The 27,251-nt window shown below is 43.9% G+C and overlaps 1 protein-coding gene across 1 annotated transcript in view; it reads right to left on the reverse strand.

Annotated features, from left to right (window-relative positions):
• LOC126413089 (myrosinase 1-like) overlaps nt 1–27,251 on the reverse strand; it is a 298,790-nt gene that overhangs the window by 227,022 nt on the left and 44,517 nt on the right. The window contains exon 2 of the mRNA XM_050082984.1: nt 14,455–14,588. Coding sequence (XP_049938941.1) covers nt 14,455–14,588 — 134 coding nt within the window. The remainder of the gene's footprint in view (nt 1–14,454; nt 14,589–27,251) is intronic.

The raw sequence follows: 27,251 nt of genomic DNA on the forward strand, positions 1-27,251 counted from the left end.
GTGCGAATTTCGATGGTCTCTCCAACAACACTGTCCCAGTATCTCGACGTCTGTACCAGAATCCTCGTGCGTTCATACTCCATAGCGTGATTTTCCGACAAACAATGTTCAGCGACCGCCGACTTGCTCGGATACATCAGTCGAGAGTGCCTCTGGTGTTCACGGCATCGACCCTCGACGGTACGCATCTTCTGACCAATATACGACTTGCCACATTGACACGGAATCTGGTACACGCCGGCCTTCCTCAAACCGAGGTCATCTTTGGCGCTCCCCACCAGTGCACGAGTTTTATTTGGAGGACAAAACACAGTTCCGGCCTGGTGTTTCTTCAGAATGTGGGCGATTTTCCCCGAGAGTGCGCCTGTATATGGAATAAACGCAGTGCCTACCTCCTCCCTCGTGATTTCATCCATCTCCATAGGTTGTGCTGTAGTGGTTGGGCGGAGAGCACGTTGAATCTGCCACTCTGAGTACCCATTTTTAAGAAATACAGTTCTCAGATGTTCCAATTCCTGGAGTAGACTCTCTGCGTCAGAGATAGTGCGCAGCACGTTCACAGGAGCTCAGTCCGTCAGTTCACCTGATGATGGCGACATGTATCATCGCCGAAATATTGTGCCCGTTGGACACTAGACCGGCAGTACACCCGTGGATATTTTGATTATCAAATACGCCGGGAGAAACTCAAGAATCACATCATGTGGAATAATATTTATTCAAGAAAGAACATCTCAGGTAAACGGGAAGTGATCCTACGATATTCGATTAAAATATAGACAGAAAATACCCTTGTCAAGTGCAGTAAAGTTACGATGACAACCTTACGAGAATGGTAGCAAAACACCCAAAATAATTGTTGTCAAAAATGCGAAAACTAAGTCCATTTCGTGATTACAATACATGAAATATTCACTAACCCAAAAAAGTTCGGAGTTCAACATGCTGATGTACAAATTAACTCACCCGATACAAACAACAGTAACTCATACTCTGTCTATACTCAGTTCTGTAATACAAGCGGAAAAAGTTGAGTTCTACTCTGGAGCACGATCAGACATATCAAAATATAAATTCCCCACAGAAGTTGAAGTATGGTAGGGGCTGTTCACCTTCCAGAATCGCTATCGTTCGTCACCACAACCAGATATGGCTCCTTCCAGAATGAACATCCGAGTCTGCAGAATCGCTCCCTAGCGCTCTTCATTCGAAAAAGCCAGTCTCCACCCGACTCCCGTGGTGATGGGCTACTGTCTACTTTTGCATTGGCTGAAGGCTGCCCCCAACAAAATTAAGTCGTTCTTAAACCCTAGAGACATGATCTGACTCAAACTAAACTACTCAGACTAAACTAATATATTACAACAATATTTAAATACAGAAATGTTACAAACATTCTGTCACACTCAGCCCATTCACAATAAATATAAATAAAGGTTTGTCCGCAAATAAATACGCCAATATCCTTGTGCTCATGATAAATGACACCAGCTTGTCATTAAATATCGTTTAAACAATTATATAGGCCTGCTTGTCAGAAGTGTTTTTTGGCACTCTTTCACAGAAGTAGTGTCAACTAACACATGCGACAGACCACTTCTTTCGTATTATCAATTGTAATTAATATTTAAATCAATTTGTGATAGTATAGTAATGTGTTCATTAAATGAATACTCAAATATGACAATATGACGTACATGAGGTATTCGTGCTGTAATCATTTGCTGTGTAATTGTGGAGGACACGATGTTCTGACAAATATTTGCATAATGAAAAGATATAAAAAATATTATAACCCAAGAAATAAGATATATACATATATTTAGCTATCAGAAATGATAGCTATGATGTAATGTTATCATCTGAGATATTGTATGCAGCGTTTAAAGTCGTTAATGGAGAAACTTTTCGCAAAAATATTTATTCACTGTTGTAAAGTGGCAAAATAAATGAAGGTCAGATTCACACCTTGCATGAGAGCTTCATACATCGCAACAGGAAGGTGAATATGACACCTAACTTATGTATGTAATGCAAAAAGGGGTAACACTCAATCAATGGTAATTAACACGCCATTCCTATAATGCATGTCTGAGCGGAAGGTGAGACAAGCAGTGAGAGGCGTTTCAGTTTGGAATTCAGAGGGATGAGGGAAGAGGCAAGGCCGCGCTACAGGAGGTACCATGGAAACCACTTAAAGGGGTGTCCCAGTCGAAAAGTCAACGAGCGACCAGGTGACTCAGACAGGGAGAGCAAGTATAATGGCCCATCTGAAAAAAATGGTTCATATGGCTCTGAGCACTATGGCACTTAACTTCTGAGGTCATCAGTCCCCTAGAACTACTTAAACCTAAGGACATCACACACATCCATGCCTGAGGCAGGATTCGAACCTGCGACCGTAGCGGTCGCGCGGTTCCAGACTGAAGCGCCTAGAACCGCTCGGCATCTTCGGCCGGCGGCCCATCTGAGGGACGACAGGAAAGAAAGCTTTTAGAAAACTGCATTTTGAAACTCCAAATGGATACAAAACAAGACCAGTGACGCACTTTCGATCATGTGTCCAGCGAGAGGTACACACGTGAGAGAGTCAGTGTACGCATTTAGGTGTCTGGAATGGGCACAAAACGTCCGATTGGCGGAAACGCGCTGGGAAGGAGAAAAGAGCCAAAGTTTCGACGCAATTTAATGGTAGGCACCTTGCGATTGTTAGAGTTTCCACAAAATAAGAGGAACGCTCCTATTGGTTGAAAAAACTGTGACGTGAAGCACGAAAGAACCCAGGTGGGGAGACAGGTCGGCTATGAGTAAGACAAGATGTAAATTTTTGAGGACTCTTCTCTGAATTGGCTCAAGTCCAGAATGGAGCACATAACGCTCTGTACGACACAGAAGAGTAATTTGTGTAAACACTGCGTTCACAGCAGCTGATATCCAGCTACAAATTAGTTGTAGCATCGTTTAGCTCCAACTGTGGAGAAACGAACGAGCTAACTAGTTAACTGTTCTTGCAAGAACTGAGAGAGCATTATAATATGCACACTGCTCCAACCATGTGCGTGTATATCACCACATTCTAAAACTGGGGGAGTACATGTTCTCTCACATAACGAGAAACGTAAAGAAAGTTTCTGCTGGAAAATTCAGCTTAGGTGTAATGAGTTTATAGGAATTTGAGAGGAAGAGAGCGGCCTAGTAGACGACAGCTCATTGCAGCCTAAGGTAAATACCGCATGCAGAGGTGTAAACTTTTTGGTTCACCAGCGTGTGTCCACTGTAAACTCGAGTGAGCCCAGGTAATCTTTTGCTCAATTTGTCGCATAACTAAGTATCCACTGTAGACTTGATTGTCGTCCTAAAAATAGTACCGAACTTTGAACCAGAATCGGACGGTTTTCATAGTACTGACCAACATCACAATGTAAATGTAGGAACAATTTTGTAAAGAAACTTCTAGTTAATCTTTAATATTGTCATGTTTAGGATAATTTAAGTCGGCCAGTGTAGCCGAGCGGTTCTAGGTGCTTCAGTCTGGAACCGCGCGACCGCGATGGTCGCAGGTTCAAATCCTGCCTTGGGAATGGATGTGTGTGATGTCCTTAGGTTAGTTAGGTTTAAGTAGTTCTAAGTTCTAGGGGACTGATGACCTCAGATGTTAAGTCCCATAGTGCTCAGAGCCATTTGAACCATTTGATAATTTAACCTTCTGAGAGTTAATATATTAATATTGTTGTGTTTAGGATTATTTCACTTTTTGATGTTGACGAGATGCGTTATCCCGACAACAGTTTTTTTTTTTTTTTTTTTTTTTTTTTTTTTTTGTCATTTGCAAACAGTGTAAAAGCATCTATTTTTGTGCTAATATTGTGACATTCAACATGTCATTTCAACTTATAAAGTTGTCTTCAATACTAGAAGAAGTAAATCTCATAATATTGCATCTTACACTGTGAAATATTAACTTCTGTAATATTAAAGATATTGAAATATTGTTGCGTCACCGGATGCGCCCCATTTTTCTGAGGCTGATTTTATATAATATTTTACTATGAAATTATAGGTTCTCGAAAAGCAATAAGAAGCCATCTTTCAGCTTGTCTGACATTCTGCCATTTTTGGTGGATCTCCTATCAAAAATGGTTCAAATGGCTCTGAGCACTATGGGACTTAACTTCTGAGGTCGTCAGTCCCCTAGAACGTAGAACTACTTAAACCTAAGTAACCTAAGGACATCACACACATCCATGCCCGAGGCAGGATTCGAACCTGCGACCGTAGTGGTCACGCAGTTCCAGACTGAAACGCCTTGAACCGCACAGCTACACCGGCCAGCAATCTCCTTTCTCCTGAACAAAGGTCATGTGTGCATCAGCCATCCAAATTCCCAGCTTTGGGCCTTTCTCCTTTCTGGCGACACGCTCCTTGTCTCTCACCTGAGATCACATGGGGCAGCCGTGTGACGTCCTCGTCCCACCAACTTGCATCCAGCCCAGCAGGCAAATTCAGCTCTCCTCACTACCAGCCCTAGGTGGACTACTAACTCGCCCACATACTCATAACGCTACAATGCTCTGAAACGTGCTCCCATGTTGGCCACAAGGTTGGTAAAGAGTTCTTGTGGTAAGTCATTCCATTCCTCCACCAATGCGGCTGACTAGAGTTGCACTCCGCTATTCGATGCGGTCAGTTGTCATCACCCGAAAAAACCTGACAATTGCCAACAGGACTTACACTCTGAGGGTACCATACAAATGTAACTAAATATGAAGATAATAATAATAATTTTGGGTCGCTCAGTCGCTTGATGCAAGTCTTTCTGTAGTGCGCCGCTTCAGCGAATTGTGTGTCACTAATCTAACCTAGTTATCCAACCAGGGAAAGGGGACCTAGAGTTTAGGGTGTAATCCGAAACAAGTGTGGTTTATGGCGACTACTCACATCTTTGAGGACTAATTTAGAACGAAGGCCGTGGCCCGACTGAAATTCGATCCCGCAACCTCTCGGTTTCCAGGCACACGCTTTATCGGTAGATCACCAGGCCCGACTCGCATACAAATAGTTCATCTATAGCTTTTGATGATAGAGTTCGCGAGTATCAAATAAGTGACATAACTGAATGGCCATATCTTTTGATGCACTGACTTGAAAGCTTAAATGTTTGACACCTCCAAGGGACAGTATGCAGGGTGGCAACCGGTGTGTCCCCTCCACAAGGAGTGCAAGACCCACATCACTCGCCCATCTTCCATTTCTAATACACAACTATGCATATGGTTTTGCGGAACCATTCTGAATATTTCTGCTTATCTTCAGACGGGAGTACCGAATCAGAGCAAGTGGTGATTAAATATCGCATCTCCGGCAAAGAGCAAATTTTGTAGCAGATGAAAATAGTTCAGTTAGCTTCGGTTTCTTTGAGTGAGCTACGACATGCCCAAAGCAATGAAACGAGGGAACGGTCGAGTCGGGGCGGTTTGTAGCGGTATTCACGGGCGGCCTGAGAGATAACCAGCGGACACGCCGCCTCGGCTGGTGGCGCCCTCGTCCCTCACCGTAAAACTCAAAGCTGCGATTTCTCCACTACATGGAAAGCTGGTCCGAGACTCCATTTTCTGCTGCCAAGGCGCCGTATTAACACAAAAGACGGGTCTGGCACCGCTACCAGAAAGTAACTTTCGCAGAAGCGTCATTTATTATTTTCTGTTATTAAACGAGTAGGCAGATTTGACAAACAGGAGAATTTGGACAGCTTCCGTTACATTTCAAGTACCACAAGAACTAATGAACACGAGGGACGGCTTTTATCATCATGACATATAGCTTTGTCACAAAACTGTATTATGGTTTATGAAGTAATGACTACAGTATGGTCTAAGGAGCTGCAGTCATGGACTGTGCCGCTGATCCCGGCGGAGGTTCGAGTCCTCCCTCGGGCATGGGTGTGTGTGTTTGTACTTAGGATAATTTAGGTTAAGTAGTGTGTAAGTTTAGGGATGATAACCTTAGCAGTTAAGTCCCATAAGATTTCACACGCATTTGAACATTTGACTACAGTATGTTATTCTATCTGTAACATAATTTTTTCTTCATTGTTATTTCACCCCCTTTCTAAAAATTTAATACATAGTAACATTTTAAATAGCCTTAAAATTGAATATTTTCTCAAAAATGAAATGCACATAGTGATTTGTTTTGGTTAAAAGACAAAATATGAATTGTTGACTGTTTATAAAACATTTACACAGAGAACAATGAAGTGATGGGTTTATGAAGATTGCCAGGGGTAACTGTATCATGGGAGTTGTAGGATTTTCGGTGGTGTGTACTATGGGTGTCCTGTGTGTCTGTCTGGCTTAGCAGTGAACATGTGAAAGAGACAAATGTACACCTTAACCAATCCATACACGTTGTCAGTGGACCACGATCATCCTCCGCCAATGGCGTCACTGGTTGCAGTATGGAACGTCATGGGGTCAGCATAATGCTCTCCTATCACAGGATAATGTATGCGCCAGATAAGCCATTGCAAATGTGAAATGCTGGTACATCAATAACCAGTGTACCACCAGAATGTTGAACGCAATCATGCAAACGTGCATGCTTTGTGTTGTATAGGTGCTAGATGTCAGATCCCACGCCTGTCGCAATTGGTCGGTCAATGCGGGGATGGTTAATGCTGGTTATATACGACTCTGGAATTGTCGGCTGATGATGTGCCATGTGTCGTCGATTGGAGACAGAGCTGGTGATCTAGCAAGCCAAGGTAACATGTCGACAGTCCGTAGAGCATGTTGCGTTACAACAGCGTATATGGGTGAGCGTTATCCTGTTGGAGCAGACACCGCGGAAAGCTGTTCCAGGCGCTACAGTCTGGAACCGCGCGACCGCTACGGTCGCCGGTTCGAATCCTGCCTCGGGCATGGATGTGTTAGATCTCCTTAGGTTAGTTAGGTTTAAGTAGTTCTAAGTTCTAGGAGACTGATGACCTCAGAAGTTAAGTCCCATAGTGCTCAGAGTCATTTGAACCAGTTTGAAAGCTGTTCATGAATGGTAGCACAACAGATCGAATCATCATACTGACGCATAAATTTGCATTCAGGGTACGTGGGGTAACCACGAGAGTGCTCCTGTTGTCATACGAAATCGTACCCCAGTCATAGCTCCAGGTGTAGGTCCAGTGTTTCTAGCACACAGGTACGTTGGTTGCAGGTACTCAACCAACCTCCTTCTAACCAACACACGGCATCACTGGTACCAAGGCAGACCCAGACTTCATCAGGGAACACAGCAGACCTCCACCCTACTCTCCATTGAGCTCTCGCTTGACACCACTGAAGACGCAAACGCCGGTGATTTGCGGCCAGTGGAATGCACGCTACAGGGCGTCTGGTTCGGAGCCTATTTGTAAAAGTTCGTTGTGTCACTCTGGCGCCAAATGCTGCTCAAACTGCTGCTGCAGATGCAGTACTATGCGCCATGGCCGTACGCCGAACACAATGGTCTTCCCTGTCGGTAGTACCACGTGGCCGTCCAGATCCCGGTTTTCTTGCGACCGTACATTCTCGTCACCACCGCTGCTAGCAATCGCTTACAGTGGTTACATTCCTGCGAAGTATTTCTGCAGCACCGCAGAAGGAACATTCATTTTCTGGTAGCCCTACTGCACGACCTCGTTCAAACTCTGTGAGCTGTTGATAATGGCGTCTTCGTAGCCTTAAAGGCATTCTTGACTAGCAGCAACTCACCACGTCCAATCTCAAAGGTAATAAACGCTCACGTGTGTTTGAAGAAAACCTGATTTGCATCCTCACAGACGCGCCACTAGCGTCACACATACGCGGCTGCCGCGAAATTTGAATAAACAACGTTCAGATGTAGAAACATGCCTATTACCTTCCATTTATGTCGCACAACTCCTTCTTGGTTGTGTTTTTTTTTCGTCAAAGCTTATTGTGATTTATTTGTTTATTTGCGTTGCCACCCACCAGGCTTAGCTAATTCTTTCTGTATGTTTGATCGGCTACTGTCATTGTTTGCTTGTCTGCAACCCCTTGAGCTAAAATGTTGGCCGTACTTTGGCGTTCTATATTTTAGTTACACATGATACTGGCCAGAGGGGCTTTATGATTATGTTTCGCTTACTACACTACTGGCCATTAAAATTGCTACACCAAGAAGAACTGCAGATGATAAACGGGTATTGGTTCAAATGGTTCTGAGCACTATGGGACTTAACATCTGTGGTCATCAGTCCCCTAGAACTTAGAACTAGTTAAACCTAACTAACCTAAGGACATCACAAACATCCATGCCCGAGGCAGGATTCGAACTTGCGACCGTAGCAGTCCCGCGGTTCCGGACTGAGCGCCTAGTAAACGGGTATTCATTGGACAAATATATTCTACTAGAACGGACATGTGATTACATTTCCAAGCAATTTGGGTGCATAGATCCTGAGGAATCAGTACCTGGAACATCCACCTCTGGCCGTAATAACGGCCTTCATATGCCTGGGCATTGACTCAAACAGACCTTGGATGGCGTGTACAGGTACAGCTGCCCATGCAGCTTCAACACGATACCACAGTTCATCAAGAGTAGAGATTGGCTTATTGTGACGAGCCATTTGCTCGGCCACCATTGACCAGACGTTTTCAATTGGTGAGAGATCTGGAGAATGTGCTGGCCAGGGCAGCAGTCGAGCATTATTCTGTATCCAGAAAGGCCCGTACAGGACCTGCAACACGCGGTCGTGCATTACCCTGCTGAAACGTAGGGTTTCGCAGGGATCGAATGAAGGGTAGAGCCACGGGTCGTAACACATATGAAATGTAACGTCCACTGTTCAAAGTGCGGTCAGTGCGAACAAGAGGTGACCGATACGTGTAACCAATGGCACCCCATATCATCACGCCGGGTGATACGCCAGTATGGCGATGAGGAGTACACTTCCAATGTGCGTTCACAGCGATGTCGCCTAACACGGATGAGACCATCATGATGCCGTAAACAGAAAATGGATTTATCCGAAAAAATGACGTTTTGCAATTTGTCCACCCAGGTTCGTCGTTGAAGTCACCATCGCAGGCGCTCCTGTCTGTGACGCAGCGTCAAGGGTAACCACAGTCATGGTCTCCGAGCTGATAGTCCATGCTGCTGCAAGCGTCGTTGAACTGTTCGGACAGATGGTTGTTGTCTTGGAAACGTTCCCATCTGTTGACTCAGGTATCGAGACGTTGCTGCACGATCCGTTACAGCCATGCGGTTAAGATGCCTGTCATATCGACTGCTAGTGATACGAGGCCGTTAGGATCCAGCACGGCGTTCCGTATTACCTTCCTGAACCCACCGATTCCATATTCTGCTAACAGTCATTGGATCCCGACCAACGCGAGCAGCAATGTCGCGATACGATAAACCGCAATCGCGATAGGCTACAATCGGACCTTTATCAAAGTCGTAAACGTGATGTTGCGCATTTCTTCTCCTTATACGAGGCATCACAACAACGTTTTACCAGGCAACTCCAGTCAACTGCTGTTTGTGTATGAGAAATCGGTTGGAAACGTTCCTCATGTCAGCAAATTGTAGGTGTCGCCACCGGCGCCAATCTTGTGTGAATGCTCTGAATAGCTCATGATTTGCATATCACAGCATCTTCTTCCTGTCGGTTAAATTTCGCGTCTGTAGCAAGTCATCTTCGTGGTGTAGCAATTTTAATGGCCAGTAGTGTATTTACCACAGCTGATTGCCTCTAAAAACCACCTAAGTGAATCTAAGCAACACCGTCTAGAGGCTTTTCTTAGCATAATTTGGTTCAGCCGTTTGCGGCACCCTATTGTTTTAGGTAATTTGCCATGGTGGTCTCACAAATTTCGCGCCCTGTTCCTAGTGATTTTTGATCGGTCATTGCGCCGTAAGGCTCACTGAGATTATAAGCATGATAGTCTGCCTGCCTGAGGAGACATGTTTTGACGCAAGCTTAAGGTGCCTTAAAATAATTACTAATGGCTAATGGGCATCTTGTATTCCTAACCCAATTTCGATTAAATCCTATAGCATCTTCGTCCATTGTAAAACTTATTTGCTTGGGGCGACAGCCGTTGATTCTTTTATCCTGCACGTGTCTTAAATGTTATTCAAGTTTTATGTAGAGAAATTTTGTTCACTTGATATTGGTCGGTGTTCCCGTAAGATGGTCTTTAGGAGCGAGACATCTTGCTAGTTAGTAAAATTTATATGCAAAATTTAATTAGACGGAGCTTCGCCGTGGTAATTTATGCAATTGCTAAGTGTAGTTATTTTATTTGATCAACTGCACTTCCTGACATGTAATTGTCTGTTAACGAGCAACGCCTTACGCCAATTAATAATTCTTGCTGCAGCTGTTTCGTACTTCACATTGTTCTCATAAGAAAGGGAAGGAGATTTTATTTTTGGGCCACTTACGTGCGGCGAACTTTTTTTTCACCTACCCACGCATTTTAAGAACTATATTTACTGAAGTGCCGAGCACTGGATTTAACTACGTTATTTACTAGTCATCAGTGTTCCCTCTATTAAATTGCGTATTTTAGTAATTGTAAAGTGTTCGATTCTTTTTTTGATAATAAGCTACAGTTTAAGTATTTACAATTTTGTTCGTCCAGCACACTCTCCAATCAGCTCCCTAACGCCTCAGTAACAATATTTAATATTATTTATTTTCTTTGTCTTCTTCTAGGTCTGTCTATGGCGCCACAAATAGATTGAATTTTTTTATTTTTTTTTTATCATGTAACATAGAAATACACCATTGCTTACACTGTGATGAACAGTTAAAAACACTGTATATGATGATGAAAATAAACTGGAAACAACAGAGCACAAATTGAACCAAGTTTATAGTATGCAGATCTCTGCTGATAAGGCAAAACTACTTGCCTTTAGAGGAGTCGAACATATAAAATAAAAAATTGTCAAGATAATGAAACAAGAACGAAGTTATAACCATCTTGGAAATCAAACGAATTATCTAGAAGATCAAAGTGTAGATAAAAAAACTTCTGAAAGTCCAATGAAGGTGTGGTATTATAAGTTCTTTACAAAAGAAGTGGAAGGTAGAAAGTATTCATAAAACTACGGGAATATCAATATGGCGTAACGGGCAGGGAAAATCAATTCATTGTGCACAAAGAGGACATCTGTACTGTTGGAAAACGTGGTGGTTACATGTTTTTTTAATAGTTCCGCATAACAGTACCTGATAATAGGAGCTTGTCTCCCGAAAGGTGGTTACTTGCGTACCCTCAATAGTGCTGTAGAGGTGGGTGTTTTGTTTCGTTACAACAAGTGTTTACTATTGAAATTAGAAAGTACCACCTCCCATCCTTTCGGAGGTAGCGAAGAAAATCATCTAAGTCAGTTCTATGAGTTTGCTTCTCATTATAGTAAAGTTTATGCAGTGTGTATACGCTTACGTGAAACTGTTGATCTGAGGGCTTATGAGGGAGTTTTCTGCCTTTTGGGAACTTTTCACCAGGAAAATATAAGCGAAGCAGAATTGACGGTCCTAACGACTAAGACACAATATACACTATCTGATCAAACTTATTTGTACAATCCTATGTGGCGCGGAATTGACTACTAGATGTCACGGGAGGCAGAGCTGCCATTATAAAAAGAGGACGGGCAGTGTTGTGTTGTCAGTAGGAAAGCAGCAACAGCAGGACAGGTAGGTCAGGAGAGGTCAGTGACCTTGAATGTGGACTAGTCATTGAATGTCATCTGAGTAATAAATCCATCAGGGGCATTTCAACCCTTCTAAAGCTGCCCGAGTAGACTGTTGGTGATGTGACTGTGAAGTGAGAACGAGAAGGAATAGCCACTGCTAAACAAAGTCCAGGCAGGTCTCATATAATGACGGACAGGGGTCGTTGAGTAATGGGGAGGGTGGCTGATGAAAAATCGCCTGAAATCAGCGGTGAGAATCTCTCGTGAGTTTCAGATACCAGCGGGCCAACTAACACAGTGACTGTCCACATCTCGTGGTCGTGCGGTAGCGTTCTCGTTTCCCACGCCCGGGTTCCCGGGTTCGATTCCCAGCGGGGTCAGGGATTTTGTCTGCCTCGTGATGACTGGGTGTTGTGTGGTGTCCTTAGGTTAGTTAGGTTTAAGAAGTTCTAAATTCTAGGGGACTGATGACCATAGATGTTAAGTCCCATAGTGCTCAGAGCCATTTTTTTGAACACAGTGACTGTGCGTGGGGACTTGATTGGGGTACAATATTCGAGCAGTTCGTCATAAGCCACTGTAATCAATCCTAAGCGACGTTTGAGATGGTATAAAGAGGCACGCCACAGGACAGTAGATGGGTGGAAAAGAGGGACTGGGAGTGATGAATCATGCCGTACTCTGTGGCGCAATACGATGGAAAGATTGTCTTTGGCGAACGCCTGGAGAACGTTACCTGTCAACACGTATAGTGCCAACAATGAAGTACGGAGGAGGTGGTGTTGGGGCATGGGAATGTTTTTCATAGTTATGGTGAGGACTGCTCATAGTGCTGAAGAAAAAGCTGAATGGGGCGTGGTATGAAGACATCTTACAGCATCGCCTACTGCGCACAATACAGGAGAAGTTTCTTGAGGTGGTGACTGGATCAGCATGAAAATGAATCCTGCCATAAAGCAGCATCTGTTAGAAAATGGTTTGTGGACAGTAACACTCCTGAAACGGACTGGCCTGCTTAGAGTCCCGACCTGAACCAGTGGATCACCTCTGAGACGTGAAACTTCCTGGTAGATTAAAACTGTGTGCCGGACCGAAACTCGAACTCGTTACCGCTGCCTTTCGCGGACAAATGCTCTACCATCTGAGCTACCCAAGCACGACTCACGATCCGTCCTCACAGCTTTAATTCCACCAGTACCCCATCTCCTACCTTCCAGACTTCACAGAAGTCTGGTAGGAGATGAGATACTGGCGGAAGGAAAACTGTGAGGAGGGGTTGTGAGCCGAGCTTGGGTAGCTCAGATGATAGAGCACTTGCCCGCCAAAGGCAAAGGTCCCAAGTTCAAGTCTCGGTCCGGCACGTTGTTTTAATCTGCCAGGAAGTTTCATATCAGCGCACACTCCGCTGCAGAGCGAAAATATCCTTCTGGTCCTTGGGGATGTGTTAGAATGTAGATTTCGTTTCAGATCCCCATTGTCCAACATCACTATTTTCTTTGGTTTCGGCTGTTGGAGAAGAACAGGCTGCTGTACCTCCACAGACATGCAGACACCTCACTGAAACTGCCCCCAGCAGAGTACAAGACGTCACAAAGGCAACGGAGGGCACATCCCTTATTAATTTCCAATAACAGGCTTCCGTACACTTTTGATCAGACTGTATACGGCGATACGTGGTAGAGCAGATGTGAATTTAAAATCCGAGACAATTCATTAGTACAAAGCTACTCTCCATAAAGATATAAATTTTCGCTGGATATTATGATAAATAATTTGCAATAAACAGTAGGCATATCCAGTCTCTTTAACAAATAAATTATCTTCTGTCAGAAACTAACTTGCTGGTGTTCGAAGTATTTATTGCTTTCAAATCATCCACATAGTACGTATGACAGTTGCGGGAATCATGTAGATAATGAATAATCCGTACTAGTTTGACGCACTTCTGGTGCACATCACTTGTCACACCGCCTGGTACAGTGTTCTTTCCGTTGATCCATAGCTTAATACTCATGTTATTTGGTCATTTCGAAATAAGAGGAAGTACATTTGATAATCAAGTTCGAAGAACACTGAGAAATACATGCGGAAAATATTGGGTACTGTAGGAGGAACTGTAAACATTTTAGTAAGTGGCAGAATATAGTATTTCGAATAAAACTTTCCATATACACATGTATACTTTCTATTGGTTCCAGAGATGCAGCTCGTTGCAGATATTATGGATAGTGCCACCGTCATTAGAAAAACCCAGGAGTCCTCGTAGTGTTGTCAGAAGAATTTGAAACTGCTTTGAAGTCAGAGGTGAGATTTTTTAAAATTAACTTCGAACTTAATCATTTCCCTTTGCATAACAGCTTGTGTGAGAGTTTTTGTTTGTGTTAGTTTCTAACATATAATTGTATTTTTTCAACTAATGAAAATTCGGAACGTGTTACATGTAAAATTTTTATTCGAAGTAGTCTATACCACCACATCTTGAAATATTTACTATTTCTCCTGAAACACCATGTAAATATGTGTTTGTGTGTGAGGGAGGTGGGGGGGGGTCATTGTCAAGAAAACTGGAGATACAGTTCTACTTGAGCTACATGCAGTCGTCTTTCCTCGAATAATATCTCTTTAACCTGCGTAGTGATATGATATGCAGTGTACGTCCATGAAAAGCACGTTCAGAAGAATTTGACAGACGCCATAAGTTCTTTAATCCGCTATATGAACCGTCGTAAGCGTGTAACTCACCCCTAGGGACTTGATCATCTCCACGTCCTCTTCGTACTTGTGATAAGAATCGCAGGCCACATCGCCGTTAGATCCGTCATCCACGTAGTCTGGGTGCTCGTGAGTCATCCGGTCCCAGATGTTTTCCCCCTTGCCTGAAACAAGGGTGCAGACAAGCCACAGAGTTACAACTCTTCATTGTCTCAACATCATACAGTACCACATGTCAGATACAGGCTACAATAAATAGATTTTCTGTTGTCCGTGAAGTTTGCCGCTCTCTGTAATCCGAGACGTGTCTGAACAGCTGCATCGACCCACTTTACTGATAGTTTGCCCACTTTCATATTGCAGCTATACATTTTCTGCTCAGAAGTATCCAGACATCTCTGTGTAATGCGGAACTGATGGCTAGAAGTCACGAGAGCCGGACCTGCCATATAAAAGGAAGTAGGGAGATGGTGTTGTCAGTAGAGAATCAGTAGCAGCAGAACAGGTCAGTCAGAAGAGCTGATGGACTTCGAACGTAGACTGGTCACTGGATGTCATCTGAGCAACAGACCCATCAGAGATATTTCAACCCTTCTAAGACTTTCTCTGCCCGGGGACTGTGTGTTTGTGCTGTCCTCATCATTTCATCATCATCCTCATCATCGTCATGCGTGACATTGGCTAGATTGGATTGTGAAAAAATTGGACTGCGTAAAAATTGGGACTTCGTACGAGCGCTGATTACCGTGCAGTTGGGCGGCCCACAAATCAAAAATCATCATCCTTCTAAAACTGCCCACCTCGACTGATGGTGACGTGATTGTGAAGTTTAAACACCATAGTTAAACTAAGGTTAGGCAGAGCTCACGTATTGGCAGACAGGCATCACTGAGTACGGCGGAGGGTGGTTGCAAACAATCCTATGAAATCAGTAGAAGCTATCACTCCTGAGTTCCGAAGTGCAACCAGTAGTCCAGCCAGCACAATACCTGTGCGTAGGGAGCTAAAAAGAAAGGACACAACGGTCGAGCAGCTTCCACATTAGCCGCGGTCAGTGAATTACACGAGACTGACTGTAGACGATAAGAACATCTTACCGACAGTATTAACTGACGCTTGAGGTAGTGTAAAGAGTGACGTCACTGGACAGTGAGTGATTGGAAACGGGTGATTTGGAGCGATGAATCACGCTATACCCTGTGGCAACCCGATGGAAGGGTTTGAGGTTGGCAAATGCCTGGAGAACGTTGCGCGGCGTCTAATGTGGTGCCAATAGTGAAGTACAGAGGAATTGGTGTTCGGTATGGGGGTGTTTTTCGAGTTTGTGGTGTGGTCTCCTGTTGTTGTTGTTGTTGTTGTTGTTGTTGTGGTCTTCAGTCCTGAGACTGGTTTGATGCAGCTCTCCATACTACTCTATCCTGTGCAAGGTTCTTCATCTCCCAGTACCTACTGCAACCTACATCCTTCTGAATCTGTTTAGTGTATTCATCTCTTGGTCTCCCTCTATGATTTTTACCCTCCACGCTGCCTTCCAATACTAAATTGGCGATCCCTTGATGTCTCCGGACATGCCCTACCAACCGATCCCTTCTTCTAGTCAAGTTGAGCTACAAATTTCTCTTCTCTGCAATTCTATTCAGTACCTCCTCATTAGGTATGTGATCTACTCATCTAATTTTCAGCATTCTTCTGTAGCACCACATTTCAAAAGCTTCTATTCTCTTCTTGTCCAAACTATTTATCGTCCATGTTTCACTTCCATACATGGCTACACTCCATATAAATACTTCCAGAAACGTCTTCCTGACACTTAAATCTATTCTCGTTGTTAACAAATTTCTCTTCTTCAGAAACGCTTTCCTTGCCATTGCCAGTCTACATTTTATATCCTCTCTACTTCGACCATCATCAGTTATTTTGCTCCCCAAATAGCAAAACTCATTTACTACTTTAAGCGTCTCATTTCCTAATCTAATTCCCGCAGCATCACCCGATTTAATTCGACTACATTCCATTATCCTCGTTTTGCTTTTGTTGATATTCATCTTATATCCTCCTTTCAAGACACTATCCATTCCGTTCAACTGCTCTTCTAGGTCCTTCGCTGTTTCTGACAGAATTACAATGTCATCGGCGAACCTCAAGTTTTTTATTTATTCACCATGGATTTTAATTCCAACTCAGATTTTACCTTTTGTTTCCTTGTCTCCGTACTGTGATTAAAAAAGCGCTAAATGTGGAAGGATGCACACACATTTTACGGCACTGTGTACCGTGTGCAGTAGAGGAACGGTTCAGAGACAATGGTTGCTTGAATCAACAAGATAATGAACGCTGTCATAAAGCAGCATCCGTAAGGTAGGCGTGGACAGTGAGGCTCCAGAAATGAAATGGCCTGCCCATAGTCCCGACGGTGCGCCCAGTGGAAGACCTCTGGAATGATAACGTCGGCTTCGTTGCAGATTCCAGCGTTCAGCATCGCTGCCTGATTTCAGCTCTTGAGATAATGGGCTGCCATTCCTTCACACACATGTAGACACGTCATAGAATATATCCTCGGCAAGTTTCATGCCGTCATAAAAGCAAAGGGTGGGCACTCCATATTAATGCCCACTAATAGTGTATATTCCCGGTTACCAAACGCAATTTCCAGCCATTTAGTCATACATAGAATCGCCATAGTCGACGTTGAGGTATAGGAAATGTATAGATTAAACTGGGTGACGTGATTTTCTAACTTATTACCTTCTGGCTCTCTTAAAGTTAGTAAGTTGAAAGATACGAGGCACAGAACTAAACTCTTTCATACTATGACATAACGCTGCAGTGCAACAGTTAATAAAGGCGCATTTTCCGAAATTGAGAACGTGTTGAAAATGGTTAAAATTTTTCCCTTCTTCACATTACGTTTGTGAATACGAGACATCTCAACCTATGTTTACACGTTTAGGTGCATTCAAGTTCTAAGGCCTCCGATTTTTTTTCTCCGGACTGGAAAGAGGTAGAAACATGCACATTGTTTTAAAATGAGGCCGCGTTCATTGTCAATACGTCCCAGAGATGGCAGCACCGTACGGCAGATGGAATTTTACCGCCAGCGGCGAGAATGAGAACTGTTTTAAATACTTAAAATGGCGACGTTTTCCTTATTTGAACAGTGTGCAAGCATTCGTTTTCTGAATTTGCATGGTTTGAAACCAATTGAAATTCATCGACAGTTGAAGGAGACATGTGGTGATGGAGTTACGGATGTGTCGAAAGTGCATTCGTGGGTGCGACAGTTTAATGAAGGCAGAACATCGTGTGACAACAAACCGAAACAACCTCGGGCTCGCACAAGCCGGTCTGACGACGTGATCGAGAAAGTGGAGAGAGTAGTTTTGGGGGATCGCCAAATGACTGTTGAACAGATCGCCTCCAGAGTTGGCATTTCTGTGGGTTCTGTGCACACAATCCTACATAACGACCTGAAAATGCGAAAAGTGTCATCCAGGTGGGTGCCACGAATGCTGACGGACAGCCACATGGCTGCCCGTGTGGCATGTTGCCAAGCAATGTTGACGCGCAACGACAGCATGAGTGGGACTTTCTTTTCGTCAGTTGTGACAGTGGATGAGACGTGGATGCCATTTTTCAATCCAGAAACAAAGCGCCAGTCATCTCAATGGAAGCACACAGATTCACCACCACCAAAAAAATTTCGGGTAACCCCCAGTGCTGAAAAATAGGATGGTGTCCATGTTCTGGGACAGCGAGGGCGTAATCCTTACCCATTGCGTTACAAAGGGCACTACGGTAACAGGTACTTCCTACGAAAATGTTTTGAAGAACAAATTCCTTCCTGCACTGCAACAAAAACGCCCAGGAAGGGCTGCGCGTGTGCTGTTTCACCAAGACAACGCACCCGCACATCGAGCTAACGTTACGCAACAGTTTATTCGTGATAACAACTTTGAAGTGATTCCTCATGTTCCCTACGCACCTGACCTGGCTCCTAGTGACTTTTGGCTTTTTCCAACAATGAAAGACACTCTCCGTGGCCGCACATTCACCAGCCGTGCTGCTATTGCCTCAGGGATTTTCCAGTGGTCAAAACAGACTCCTAAAGAAGCCTTCGCCGCTGCCATGGAATCATGGCGTCAGCGTTGTGAAAAATGTGTACGTCTGCATGGCGATTACGTCGAGAAGTAACGCCAGTTTCATCGATTTCGGGTGAGTAGTTAATTAGAAAAAAATCGGAGGCCTTAGAACTTGAATGCACCTCGTAATATCGACTCTTCTGGAATATCGGTACGAAGATTCTTGACGGCGTACTTTTAAGACATCAAAACAGTAGCCTGTTGGTCTTTCTGTTGTCCATTCATAACGAACCGCAAACGTGCGACTTGTAATCCTACGCAAATTCTGTGCGCTTACGTGAAGATAGCAGCGATCGTAAATAGGCAGCTGATACAGATTGTGATGGAGTTGTTTTTCTGCATGACTCATGGAATGTCTTTAGTCTTGACGCACGAGGAGGAATTAGCTGAACGTCGTCCATTCTCTATGAGTCAGTGCATTCCACGAGATTCAAAGCAAACGATAAGAACATCTTACCTTCAAGACTTGTGTGAAGAATCACAGATGGCTGGAGTGGCCAAGTGGTTCTAGGCGCTACAGTCTGGAACAGCGCGACCGCTGCGATCGCAGGTTCGAGTCCTGCCTCGGGCAGGGATGTGTGCGATGTCCTTAGGTTAGTTAGGTATAAGTAGTACCAAGTTCTAGGGGACTGATGACCTCAGATGTTAAGTCCCATAGTGCTCAGAGCCATTTGAATTATTTGAAGAATCACATATCGACCGCGAAAAGCTCAGACTTCGTATTCTGTTCAGAGTTACAATCCGAATAAGAAAAACTCTTGACTTGCACTCATTTATCGTTTCAAATGGCTCCGAGCACTATGGGACTTAATATCTGAGGTCATCAGTCCCCTAGAACTTAGAACTATTTAAACCTAACTAACCTAAGGACATCACACACATCCATGCCCGAGGCAGATTCGAACCTGCGACCGTAGCGGTTCCTTTTATACGAGAGCCATACAGTAAAGTAACCTTATTTAGGCCGCAAGGAAACTATGGAATGCTTAAAACATATTTACTAGTAAAATCTTAACCTGAAACTACACCATGCATAATCACCATTTAGATTTTAACACTGCTCAGAAAGAGTTGGCAAATTCTGAGGCCTAAGATTGCAGTGCCGACCGGAGTGCCCGAGCGGTTCTAGGCGCTACAGTCTGGAACCGCGCGACCGCTACGGTCGCTGGTTCGAATCCTGCCTCGGTCATGGATGTGTGTGATGTCCTTAGGTTAGTTAGGTTTAAGTAGTTCTGAGTTCTAGGGGACTGATGACCTCAGAAGTTAAGTCCCATAGTGCTCAGAGCTATTCGAACCATTTTTGATTGCAGCGTGTGTAGTATATCGTCACACATCGTGCCTAGTAGTGACTCGCGATGTCAGCAGAGATGCGCTCTTCCAAACCTACCATTCGGTAGTTTTTGCACACTACATAAAAGACGTAGTAAATAGTAGGGTTACTAGTAATATTGGCAGCATTGGTAGGGAAGGAAACATAAATGAATGGTAACAGGGAAACAGGGAGCTGATGGTTTTTTTTAATCACATAAACAGAACTGCGCATCACTCAGTCCATCGTGTATTTTATATCCTTACAGAACATAAATTTCATTTTATAAGTAATAAAAATTAGTTGATAGCGCAACATCTGTACTTTCATGTAGTCAAAGATTACTTCTGATGCAAGTGCAGTTTACATGCACAAACATAAAAAATATGTAATTATTGTTGTTACTTTATACTAATTAGTACGTTCTTCATCATGATCAATGCAAGATTTTCCTGTTATTACTGAAAAACGGGGAAGATTTTTTTATGAATAACGAAAACGTGTTTTATATACACTGATGAACCAAAACATTATGACCATCTGCTTAATACAATAGTTTTTTTTCCGTCTTTGGGACGAAATACATCGATGATTCTGCATATCAGGGATCCAACAGTTTGTCGGTAGGTTTGCAGAAGTATGTGGCGTTGGATGTCTAAGCGTAGATCATATAATTTGCGTAAATAACGGGACGCGGATTTGCGTACGCGGTGATAGCGACCCAGATGGGTTTCATAGAATTTACATCAGGCGAATTTGGTAGCAGAAACATCAATGTAAGTTCACTATAATGTTCCTCAATTGTAGTACGGTTTTAGTTCAAAATGGTTCAAATGGCTCTGAGCACTATGGGACTTAAAATCTGAGGTCATCATCCCCCAAGAACTTAGAACTACTTATAAAAAAGCACTCCGTCTTCAGGGCACGAGTGGCCTGTTGGGACCATCCGACCGCCGTGTCATCCTCAGTGGAGGATGCGGATAAGAGGGGCATGGGGTCAGCACACCACTCTCCCGGTCGTTATGATGGTATTCTTGACCGAAGCCGCTACTATTCGGTCGAGTAACTCCTAAATTGGCATCACGAGGCTCAGTGCACCCCGAAAAATGGCAACAGCGCATGGCGGCTGGATGGTCACCCATTCAAGTGCCGGCCACGCCCAACAGCGTTTAACTTCGGTGATCTCACGGGAACCGGTGTATCCACTGGGGCAAGGCCGTTGCCAGAACCACTTAAACCTAACTAACCTAAGGACATCACACACATCCATGCCCGAGGCAGGATTCGAACCTGCGACCGTAGCAGTCGCGTGGTTTCGGACTGAAGCGCCTGGAACTGCTCGGCCACCGCGGCCGGCTACGGTTTTGGCTCCGAGACACAGACGGTTATACTGCTGAAATATGGCATCGGGGAAGACATCAACCTTGAAGGGACGCAGGTATTCGCACTCTCTGCGCGACTTCGATTGCTACCACGTGTCCCCTGCAAGCGCAGGAGAATGTCTCCCATAGCGTAATACTGCTCCCAGCAGCCTGCGTCCGCGGCGGGCTGTGCGTTTCGAGCCGCCGTTCACCTCGATGACGGCGTTTATGGAGACGACCATCAACCTAGTGTAGAGAAAATGTGATTCGCCCAAAGAGCCGACACGTTTCCCTTAATCGAGATCGAATACCGATGGTCCCGTGCCAACTGCAATCGTAATTTGACGATATCCTTGGGTCAACACGTGGCCACGTAGCGATGGTCTGCTGCGGAGCTCCATGTTCAACAACAGTGTGCTCCGAAACACTTGCAACAGCATTGTGCACTTTCAGCAGAGCTTCCACAGATCATCGTCTATCCTACTTTACAGAGTAGACAAGTCTCCGAAACCCACGCTCTATGAAGAGTCGTGGACATCCAACCATTAAGCACTTAGTGGTAGTTTCACTGTCCTTCTACCTCTTTCTGTAGATGCTCATGATAGTAGCACGTGAACAATCAATCATCTTCACTGTATTCGAGATACCCGTTCGCAGCGTCTGCGTAATAATAATCTGCCCTTTGTCAGTTTCGCTTTTTTTTTATCTCAGTGGATTTCCCCATTTGCAGACCATATCTTCTCTAGGGTGATCCCGCGTCCGTGTCTGCTCCGCTTACATACTTTTGTTACGTTACCGCGTCACATGCCCGCAACGCCACCACACGGCATCCAGCTTTGCGTTGGGTAGTGGCAATAATATTTTGGCTTATCAACGTAAGTTCGACGAAGTACTGAAGCGATGTTTGATATATTTTTGTTTTGTGTTTTCTTTTATTTTATCCTTCTTTTAGTAAATGGCGTTTTCTAGAGCTATGTGATAAATCTGCATTGTTTCCTTTATTTTTACTGCAACTTCCCTCTGTTTCACGTTACAAATGTCCGCCCCTGGTAGCTGAGAGGTCAGCGCGGCGGAATGTCATACCTAACGGCCTGGATTCGATTCCCGGCTAGGTCGGAGATTTTCTCCGCTCAGGGGTGGGTGTTGTGTTGTCCTTATCATCATCATTTCATCCCCATCGGCACGCAAGTCGCCGAAGTGGCGTCAACTCGAAAGACTTGCACCAGGCGAACGGTCTACCTGACGGGAGGCCCTAGCCACACGGCATTTACACTTACCTTACAAATCAACTATTTTCGACTAAAACCTGAATTAAACGTTGGTAAGTTAAATTTCGCTATAAATGTTTATTTTTAAGTAACAGACAGTGGGGGCAACTACAGGGTGTACATAAAGTCCGGGAATACTTTGAATTATTTATTGCACAAGAACTAAACATTGTACATATGTCATACATATTGCATTTTGAAGAGAAACTCTGAAAGTTTTTTTTATAAACATTCGATATGTGAATCATGAGTGACCCGGCAGACGTCAATACGCTAATCGAATTCTTGCCATACCCGTCCCAGCATGGCATCGTCGACTGTGGCAGTCGCTTACTATATTCTCTCCTGGAGCTCTGCTGCTATATCACGTGGTAGAGGCGGTTGTTGCTCGCTTCTTACCGTACTTAGTTCTAAACATCCGTTGAACAGCTGTAGCACACTTATTTTTGTCGAACTCCAACACACAGAAAGCTCGCTCCGCATTTGAACTCGCCATGTTTGCGACTAGCGCTGACTATCGACAAATTACCAAACTACGCTGTGGCGTTATACATGAAAAAAAACTTTCGGGGTTTCTACACAAAATGGCAAATGCATGATATCTGTACAATGTTTGGTTCTTGTGCAATAAATAATTGAAAGTGTTCCCGGACTTTATGTACACCCTGTATGTAGAACACAAACATTCCGGAGGTTACCTGTTTCTTCACATATCTTCACTCAGTTTCTAGACGGTGCTCCGCTTCCTGTCTTTAGGGAAATCTTGTAAGACACTGATCGCACACACAAAGAAGGCGATCGTTATGAAGAAACGCCTGATAGATATGCAACATACATAACGTACTGGTAAAGCAAGTATGACCTTCACTGCCCAAACCTACTAGGAAAACTACCGTAGTCTACGCGTACTTACGATATTCTGCGATAGCCTAAGGAAGTTCTGCAACTCTAGATGTCAGTGATCTTTGCTGGCGGCCGCAGTAGAGTCCAGAGACACTACGCCTCCGAAATTTAAATCTTTGTAGCCTTTCTCTTTTACTCGCTACATCACGAGAAATATTATAAAACCATTAAAGGCAATTTTACAATCCCCATTCTGCTGCTGATCGTCTGTAGCGTATTCTGATAACGAATAACCAATGCATTTTAAATTCAGTTCAGAAATATTTTCTTTTTATCTGAAAAGGAAACTAATTAATCATCCTGCTATACCAGTTTGCTCTTACCAGTTTGTGCAGTCATTGAAATTAACATAACTGGAAATATATACCGTGTGATGTATTTGTCTTTCTATATGGCGTGCAACTGGTTAACACTCATCATATTTTGGCGAAATTTAGATCCCTACTACTTCCTGGTTTGTTTCAAACATAATTTTATTACGACTTACAACTTGAATGACATGTTTTATCACCGTATGCCGTCAGATATAATAAGCATATATTCAGTCATTTATTCCACTTTTAGATACATTGCACATTATACACGAAAGCATCTTGGCTCTGAGCACTATGGGACTTATCTTCTGAGGTCATCAGTCCCATACAAATTAGAACTACTTAAACCTAACTAACCTAAAGACATCACACACATCCATGCCCGAGGCAGGATTCGAACCTGCGACCGCAGCGGTCGCGCGGCTCCAGACTGTAGCGCCTAGAACCGCTCGGCCACTGCGGCCGGCACGAAAGCATCTTGAAGTTTTCTGTCGCAGTTAAAGCGTTGAGAGCCAAACCATTTTTCCATGAACATGAAGAGGTCACGATTCTATTTAGTAGGCTCTCCCCATCCGCATCGTACCGAAACAGTTTAGAGAAGCGGTCATCCGTTCAGTTTTGTAGTTCTCAGAAGGGAGTTTTAAACTCAATGAGCACAGAACTTCGTAGTACCATCTTTGTTTAGTCACGATCTCATTCGTAACTTAAAAATCTGCGGAAAGTTGGCCGACGGTTGAGATCTCCTGAAGCGCTTGTTTTCACAGACTTTTTCCCCAGTATTTTGTATCAATCGGTTGCTGACAACAGACGGACAGCCACTTTTGACAAAATCGTGACGCCATTGGCGCACACTACATTCTTTCATACCGTTCGGTCCATATACAGCACAAATTCATGATGAATGTCAATAGTAATTAGTTATTTTGCTACTAAAACCTGTATTACAGAACGTATTTTGTGGAGATTTTCATGCGAGATACTCTTTCTGATTGCCTCTTGTGGACATTCTAGAATCAATACGGTTTCCTTGCTACCGCAGCTCTAAAGACACTGACTTATTGCGTGAGTCATCGTAGCGACTGTTTCGTTTACCCCACTTTTTCCCCTGCTACATGAAAACAGAGGTTACGCTCCGGATGGGCTTGTTATATCATTTTTTTGTCTGTGTTAAGATTCTGTTTTACTGAGCTTCTTCGTTTGCAAACCAATTCAAGGATTTTTTTATTTACAGTACACTGGGAGCCATGTCTTAGGAAATGGGATGATATTTTACAGCTTAGCAAATACACTGCAACTTCTGCGATGTGAAGAGAGGAAGCAGGTGATCGAGAAGTCTTACTGGCTTTGTTGTCATTCTCCCCCTCCTATACTTGGCGCTTCGTAAGAGCTTTCGCCGCACATTTTGATAGAATTGAGCAGTAGTATTCTGACCTCGTACTGCGTGGTTGCTTCTGCTAAAAGGAGGAAGGAAACACTGTCGATTTTAACACATCGTCGACAACTATATCGCTAGATAAGAGCACTATTTAAACTGGAAAAGATTTTGAATTGAAATTTAATCCGTCTCTAACAATCTCAGATTCTTTGGGACGTAAAAACTTCATCATTTTTACTTTTAACTCTGTTTGGATGATTATGCCTCAGTCAGACAGAATCAGTTGTCAGTAAATGGAACAAATTTTCCCAATTTCTCACACTGTGATATACACTGCGTGGCAAAAAAAGTGAAGCACCCAAAACACGAGCAGGAAACGAAATGGGACTTCACGGGTTGAGATGGTATGCAATGTTATTTCAGTGACTACAAAATCGTATCTCATTTTCAAAGAACTTGGCAGTATGAGTCCACTTATCAGTATGACGTTGCACCTCGCCTGGCCTGCATGCATGCAATGGTTCCGTTAAGAAGATTCTCATAAAGCTGTTGTATGCACATCTCATGAAAACTGGACCACAACTATTGTACATGGTTTTATATGCTGAATGCTAGCACTGGGACGGAGTTGACGTCTGATCACGTACCACACATGCTCTATCGGGACTAATTCGGGAATACTGCTGGTCACGAAAGTACCTCAACATCAACAGACTATTCACAGAAACACTTTCAACGTGCGAGGTTGGATGAGCGTTATCCTGTTGAAGAATGGCACCAAAATAGTCACATAAGAGGTGGCACATGAGGACTTGGACGACCGAGATGTATCACTGCGTCGTCAGAGTTCCCTCTATGATTACCAGCTGCGACCTGAAGCCATACGCGGTGGCACTCCACATCAGGATGCCAGGAGTAATATCGCTGAGCCTTTTAAGTAAAGTGGTGTCCAAATTTAAAGCAACAAACGGAAATTTTGCAACGTTGCGTTTATTTTGACACAAAATAGTGTAAACAAGTGATAGTAAAGTAGAAACAATGTAAAGAATACAAAACATAAACAACTCCAACATGCGTAACGGTAGACAAAAATGTTCTGCGTTTTCCCAACTTGGGTGATTCACACACACACACACACATTCCGACAAATGGTTAATGTGCTCAGTAAGTGGTGTGATCACCTCTGGCAGCAATACAGGCCTGCCAACGACGGGCATGCTTTGAATGATATCATTAATCTCATGTTGAGGCAATAACGCCCATTCTTTCTGCAGAGCTGCTCGCAAATCTTGGAGGGTGGTTGGTGGATGCTGACGTGATGCAACCCGTCTCCCTAATGCATCCCAGACATATTGTATGGGATTCAGAGCGAGCAGGCCACACCCTGCGTGCAATATCTTCTGTTTCCAAGAAGACATTAGCCACCTGTGCTCTATGAGGTCGAGCATTATGGTCCATCAATAAGAAGTCTGGGCCCGCAGCACCTCACAACTGCACGTTAGGTCCAAATATCTTGTCACGATACCTGACGGCTGTTAAACCTTGCCGATTTACATATACAATTTCATGAAGAGGTTTCCGAGTGGTCAACATAATCTCTGCCCCCACCATTGGGGATCCTCCTCAATATATGTCTCATTCGACAATATTTGGGTCCCAAAATCGTGTTCCCCTTTCCCTCCAGATTCGAATTCTCCGAGAATCACTCTCCAGACCAAATCGGGACTCATCTGTGATAAGAATATTGACTCACTGTTCGACGGTCCAGGTGGCATATTGTCTCCACCCTAGACGTGGGGGGGGGGGGGGGTAGGGGGGCGGGGGGAAGGGGCTTCAGAAATAATTAACATCCGAATAGCGTGAAATGACGTCAGACTTGGCCACTGGTGTGTCTACATAGTGATTGTATTATAACACTGGTGAAAAGAAAACGTAATTACGCCCGCTATCGCGATCGTGGATAAGCCCTCATGAATGCATTTAAGTGTCTAAATACTTCTATATTCACTCCTCCCCTACTAACTGATGCCGCCATAATCTCATCACAATCGATGTGTAGAAATGCGAGCTGCATATGGCGCAGATGGCTGCGGCTGCTACTCATCAAGTAACGCAAAGGCTGCCTGTCAGAGCAGAATTCGCGCTCACAGCTCTGTCC

The sequence above is a fragment of the Schistocerca serialis genome, chromosome 7 (assembly GCF_023864345.2).
Source record: "Schistocerca serialis cubense isolate TAMUIC-IGC-003099 chromosome 7, iqSchSeri2.2, whole genome shotgun sequence".
NCBI classification, from domain to species: Eukaryota; Metazoa; Arthropoda; class Insecta; order Orthoptera; family Acrididae; genus Schistocerca; species Schistocerca serialis.